This window comes from Vigna umbellata, chromosome 7 (assembly GCF_029865625.1).
Source record: "Vigna umbellata cultivar VRB3 chromosome 7, Vumbellata_1.0, whole genome shotgun sequence".
NCBI classification, from domain to species: domain Eukaryota; kingdom Viridiplantae; phylum Streptophyta; class Magnoliopsida; order Fabales; family Fabaceae; genus Vigna; species Vigna umbellata.
The window spans coordinates 12,038,470-12,044,519 of record NC_142171.1 but is presented as its reverse complement, the minus strand read 5'-3'; the positions used below and the strand labels follow the sequence as shown (position 1 = coordinate 12,044,519).

The window sequence follows — 6,050 nt, the reverse complement described above, 5'->3', positions numbered from 1 at the left end:
ACGTGTAATGGTTGGTAATGGTGAGTTCCTACCTTGCTCCTCATTTTGCCCTAATGTTACTCTTACTTTAGATAATCAGGAATTTCCTATTGACTTGTATCCACTTGAATTATCTGGCACTGATGTTGTACTTGGTGTTCATTGGCTTTCCATGATAAGCCCTTTTGTAATGGACTGCAATGGTCCATTTATGATGTTTAATTGGCAACAGAAGCTTGTGGAATTTAAAGGGGATCCTGGCCCAAACCCTTCACCCATCTCAGTCCACCAACTCCGCCGCTTGCACAACACAAACCGGGTTGAAGCACTTTTTCAACTCACCTTGGATTCACACCCAATTATAGCAGCTTCTTCTTCCAACCCCTCTAATACAGAAACCACGTTTCCTTCTTCACCAGAACCCACCTTACAAGCTATAATTTCCAAATACTCCACCCTATTCTCCACTCCTACATCCCTTCCTCCCAATCGTCCTACAGACCATTCCATCACACTATTCCCAAATGCATAACCCATTTCAGTTAGACCATACCGTTATCCCCATTTTCAGAAGCAAGAAATCGAGACTCAAGTTCAGAAAATGCTCGACTCAGGTTTCATTAAACTGAGCAACAATCCTTTTTCCTCCCCGGTCCTCCTTGTCAAAAAGAAGGACGACACATGGCGTTTTTGTGTGGACTATAGAGCTCTCAACGCCGCCACTGTTAAGGACAAGTTTCCAATACCCACCGTCGATGAATTGCTGGATGAGTTGGGTCATGCGTCCTGGTTTTCCAAGTTAGACCTCTATTCGGGCTTTCATCAAATTCTCATGGTACCTGCTGACTCTAAAAAGACCGCTTTCAGAACACACAATGGTCATTTCGAGTTTCGTGTAATGCCCTTTGGCTTGTGTAATGCCCCCTCTACATTTCAGGCCACCATGAATGATTTGTTTCGTCCCCATTTAAGACGGTTTATTATTGTATTTTTTGATGACATTCTTGTTTATAGCCCTACATTATCTACGCATGTCGGTCATTTGGAAGTCACCTTCCAGTTACTGCTTTCCAATTGCTTCAAGTTAAAGATTAGCAAATGCTTTATTTGACACAACTTCATTCAGTATCTTGGGCATGTGGTTTCCAGTGAGGGTGTTCAACCAGATCCTGAAAAGCTCGCTGCAGTATAGAATTGGCCAATCCCTACAACCCTCAAGTCTCTTCGTGGGTTCCTTGGTCTCACTGGATTTTACCGCGAATTTGTTTCTGGTTACGCCTCAATTGCTCATCCTCTTACTAATCTTCTCAAGAAAGATAATTTTTTGTGGAATGATACAGCTTATGCGGCTTTTGTGGCCTTGAAGAATGCTTTATCAGTAGCACCTGTTTTGGCCATCCCAAAATTCGATTCAGTGTTCACTATTCAAACCGATGCATCAGGTATAGGTATGGGGGCAGTTCTCTCACAACAGGGTCACCCCATTGCTTATTTCAGTAAGCAATTCTGTCAAAAACTTCAGAATTCCTCTACCTATATACATGAATTATGTGCCATAACTACATCAGTGCAGAAATGACGACAATACCTCCTAGGCCGTCGATTTATCATACAGACCGATCAGCGTTCTATCAAGGAATTACTATCTCAAACAGTCCTCACACCAGAACAACAAACTTATCTCTTTAAATTGTTGGGATTTGACTTTGAGATTCAATATCGCCCTAGTAAGAGCAATGCTGCTGCTGATGCTCTCTCTCGGGTGGAGGATGTTTTTGCTAAGGGTACCAAATCTCTACTGGTGTTATCAATCCCACAGTCGGACTTCTTGGTAGATCTCAAATCATCTCTGCAGAGTAATCAAGATTTCATTTCCTTAAGGGATCAAATCACTGCTGCACCACATGATTTTCCCTTATATTCTTTAAAGGAGGATCTTATCCTTTTCAAGGAAAAAATTTGGTTGCCATCTACTTGTTCTCTCATTCCCCTACTGCTGCACGAGTTTCACTGCACTCCAATGGCGGGACACACAGGGATCTCTCGAACATTGAGCAAGTTAATGGCTAACTTCTATTGGCACACAATCCGCAGAGATGTTAAGGCATTTGTCGAGCAATGCAACACATGCCAGTAAACCAAACTGCCTACTCAACGTCCTTCTGGCTTGCTTCAATCTATCCCCCCTCCATCTCACTGTTGGGAAGACCTCTCCCTTGACTTTATTATTGGCCTTCCTCCTTATAAGGGGTTCAATACAATACTCGTTGGGGTGGACATGTTCTCTAAGGGCACGCACTTTGGTATGCTTCCAAAATCATTCTCTGCATCTCAGGTGGCACGACTATTTGTTGACGTAGTGTGTAAGCATCATGGTGTCCCTCATAACCTCATTTCTGACTGTGATCCCATCTTCATTTGTCACTTTTGGCAAGAACTTTTCTGTCTTAGGGGGACCAAGCTGCGTATGTCAACAACTTACCATCCTCAAACGAATGGCCAAATAGAGGTAACCAACAAAGTATTGCAGCAATATCTCCGTAGTTTTGTGCACCTCAAACCGTCTCTATGGGGCAGATTTCTATCTTGGGCAGAATGGAGTTTCAATACTTCTGTCAACACTTCGACTGGATTCACACCATTCGAAGTTATGTTTGGCCGCAAGCCTCCACTCATGCCTCCTTTACTTGAAGACGCGACATCGAATGCAGCAGTGCAATAAGAACTCTCTACTCGTGCCGAGATTATTCAAAAGCTCGCCTCTAATTTGCAAAAGGCGCAAGTAGCTATGAAGAAGTGGGTCGACCAGCACCGTCGAGTTATGCAATTTGCAGTAGATGATTGGGTTTACATTCGCCTTAGGCCCCGTCGTCAATCCTCGGTGACTGACACTACTACGGGTAAACTCATGAAAAGGTTCTTCGGTTCTTTCAAAATTACAAGGAGAATTGGTGATGTTGCTTATGAAGTGGATCTTCCTCCTACTGCCAGGATCCACAACATTTTCCATGTTAGTCTTCTCCGTCCTCACAAAGGACCTTTACCTTTTTCCCCCTTGTCTCTTCCACCTGACATTGAAGATCACCAACCAGTGTTAGAACCAGCTGCTATTGTTAACTGGAAATGGGATAATTCTGTTTCCCCACCAATAATTCAGGTCCTGATTCAATGGCAGGGCATGCCTCTCAAAGAAGCAACTTGGGAACCATGGCTTCAGATTCAACAACAGTTCCACCTTGAGGACAAGGTGCTTCTTGAACCAGGGGGGATGTAAGGAATGAAAGACCCATTTCCCTCATTCCTCCTTTAGACCCAAGTCCAGTTATTGCCACAACACCTACATCTATGGGACCATTCGAGGAAAGAAGCAAAAGATTCTCTCATCAGCCACGTTACCTTAGTGATTATGCAGTTACATATCCTTCAACCCGTAAAAAGGGAAAATCGGGCAGAGGGAAATGATTAGATTTATCATTTCATTTTCCTTTATTTTAATTGCATAGGTGTTTTTTCTCTGCATGGCAATTGTTGCATTTATAGCACAATTTTGTATTGAAAAAGGGGACATAGACGAAAAGAAAATTCTTTCTCTCTGGAAAGTTCCTTTCTCTCCACTGATTATTCTTTCTCTTTCTGTTACTTCATTCCTCTGCTACCTGCAGCATCTTTCAAAGAGTCATAAGATCTTCGCAGAAATAGCAAATACCGGAGTTTCCTTTCAAGTATTGATGCTCATCAAGAACACCTATGACAATTGGAGCTTAAGGATGATAGCTCTCCTTGGTTCACATGTGTCGCAACTGGGATCGCGACGAAGAGGACGACGAACCGTACGAAAATAAGGAGTTTGAAAATCAGAGTTTGGAGTCGCCTCCATAGTTTATTTTGGAAAACTATTAGGAGTATAAGTCAGTGTTATTCTTTTGTTGTATAGCTGTATATACTACAACATAACAAATGTCCTTGTAATCTGTATATAACAGACACGCAGGTTCTCACATTTCAATAATACAGTATCATCATTCAGTACCTGACTTTCTCTGTTCTCTCTCTATTCTTTGTCTGCCACTCGGTGTACATGTTCTTTTGCTGGTCCAACAGAACTGGTATCCAGAGGTCAGGTTCAAGACTTGGGAGCTTAAGAAATCATCAAGGCGCAGAGGAGGCTTGGTGGAAAGGTGGTTGAAGCAAGAAGAAGATCAAGACTATGTTTCTTGGTAAAAGATTGGAAGTGGGAAGTATGGCCAACAATGATATCTCATCTGCTAATCTATCAATTCTCACTGAGAAAAATTGGAGTAGATGGAATACACATATGCGAGTTTTATTCTGATACCAAGATGTGCAGGAGGCTGTCAAAGGTGATTATTAGGAGCTTCTTTCGGGTGCAGCAGATGAAAGGAAGGTTGAGGAGATAAAGAAGGATAATAAAACATTGTTTCTAATCCACCAATGCGTGGATGATGCACATTTTGAAAAGATCCAACATGCAAACATGGCAAGAGAAGCTTGGAGCATCCTTGTTAGATGTCATACTAGAGGAGAGAAAATCAAGAAGGTCAAGTTACATACATTAAGAAGGCAATATGAATTGATGCAGATGTTGGAGGGTGACAAAATCAGAGAATATTTCGATAAAGTGATTGCCATCACCAATCAAATGAACGGGTGTGGAGAGGTCATCATGGACCTAATGGTGATTGAAAATATCATGAGATCTTTACCTCAAAAATTTGACATAGTCGTGGCCATAGAAGAATCAAGAGAGCTGGAAAAGATGAAAATAGAGGAATTGCAAAGCTCTCTGAAAGCACATGAGATGAGGATGTTTGACAAAAATCTTGTCAAGATTGATGAACAAGCATTGAAGGTTCATCATGATAAGAGTAATGCAAAGAAGAAATAAAAGAAATGGAAATGAAAGAAGGGAAATTAGAAGGTGAGCAGACCAAAAGATGATCAAGATGATGAATCAGAGGCTGTGGAGGGCAAAGGCAAATTTGAAAAATTTTAGAAGAAGAAAGATAAAAGGAGAATTAAGTGTTTCAATTGTCATAAGTATGGTCATTACTCATACGAATGCTATGCTAACAAAGGAAACCAAAAGAGGTATCAAGATAAGGAAGCTTATGTCGCTCAAGAAAATTCAGATTTTGAGCCTTTAACTCTGATGGTGACTACCACTGCTGAAGGTCCAAGCTCACAGGTTGAGTCTTGATATCTAGACTTTGGATGCTCAAACCACATGATCTGTCATAGGGAGTGGCTAATCAACTTTGATGCAGCAAAGAGGAGTAAGGTAAAATTTGCTGATGATAGCACTATAAAAGTAAAAGGAATGAGGGATGTGACAGTAAGAAGAAAAAATGGATCCCATGCTGTGATCACATATGTTCTATTTGTTCCGGACATGAAGTGTAATCTACTGAGTGTTGGCCACTTGGTGGAGAAAGGGTACATGGCTGTGAAGGGAAATCGTGATAGGATGGAACTGTATGATGAGAACAAGAATTTGATCTTGAGATGCAAGAGCTCAAAGAACAGGACATTTCAGATCAATATGAATCTAGTAGAAAATCTACAGTTGATGAATGTTGTGAAGAAAGATGAAGGCTAGATTTGGCATCTAAGGTTTGGCCATTTGAATTTCAAAGACTTGAAGCATTTTGGTGAGAAAAACATGGTATCTGGAATACCGAAAATCACTATACCTAAGAGTGTATGTGAATCATGCTTGGCTGGTAAACAAACCAAAAAACCATTCAAGTCGCAGATGAGAACAAGAGCAAAAGATTGCTTGGAGGTGGTGCATTCTGACATATGCGAACCGTTTGAGGTATCTTCTTTGGCTGGAAACCGATACTTTATAACATTTTTCGATGAGTTCAGTAGGATGCTTTGGATATATGTGATCAAAGTGAAGAGTGATGCACTTGATGTCTTCATAAAGTTCAAGGCATATGTAGAAAGGGAGAGTGGAAAGCAATTGAAGATTATTCGAACTAATGGAGGAAGTGAATATACTTCTAGTGCATTTGAGAGCTATTGTCAAACATGTGGAATTACACATG

General features: G+C 41.2%; 2 protein-coding genes across 2 annotated transcripts; both read left to right on the top strand.

The window, feature by feature from the left end:
• Window positions 1–2,767: 2,767 nt before the first annotated feature.
• Window positions 2,768–3,253, top strand: LOC148195144 (uncharacterized). The gene has a single exon (XM_088095097.1). The coding sequence runs from the start codon at window positions 2,768–2,770 to the stop codon at window positions 3,251–3,253; it is 486 nt and encodes a 161-aa protein (XP_087951223.1).
• Window positions 3,254–4,474: 1,221 nt separating this feature from the next.
• On the top strand, window positions 4,475–5,596 carry LOC148195143 (uncharacterized). Its single transcript, XM_088095096.1, has 3 exons — window positions 4,475–4,865; window positions 5,076–5,171; window positions 5,265–5,596. Exons 1-3 carry the CDS (start codon window positions 4,475–4,477, stop codon window positions 5,594–5,596), a joined length of 819 nt encoding a protein of 272 aa, XP_087951222.1.
• The last annotated feature ends 454 nt before the right edge of the window (window positions 5,597–6,050 follow it).

Coding starts and splice junctions, on each gene's coding strand:
- LOC148195144 (XM_088095097.1), top strand. CDS start 2,768: ATGAAGAAGTGGGTCGACCAGCACCGTCGAGTTATGCAATTTGCAGTA.
- LOC148195143 (XM_088095096.1), top strand. CDS start 4,475: ATGGCAAGAGAAGCTTGGAGCATCCTTGTTAGATGTCATACTAGAGGA. Junction 4,866..5,075: donor GAAGGTTCATCATGATAAGA/GTAATGCAAAGA, acceptor ATGCTAACAAAG/GAAACCAAAAGAGGTATCAA. Junction 5,172..5,264: donor GGTGACTACCACTGCTGAAG/GTCCAAGCTCAC, acceptor ACTTTGATGCAG/CAAAGAGGAGTAAGGTAAAA.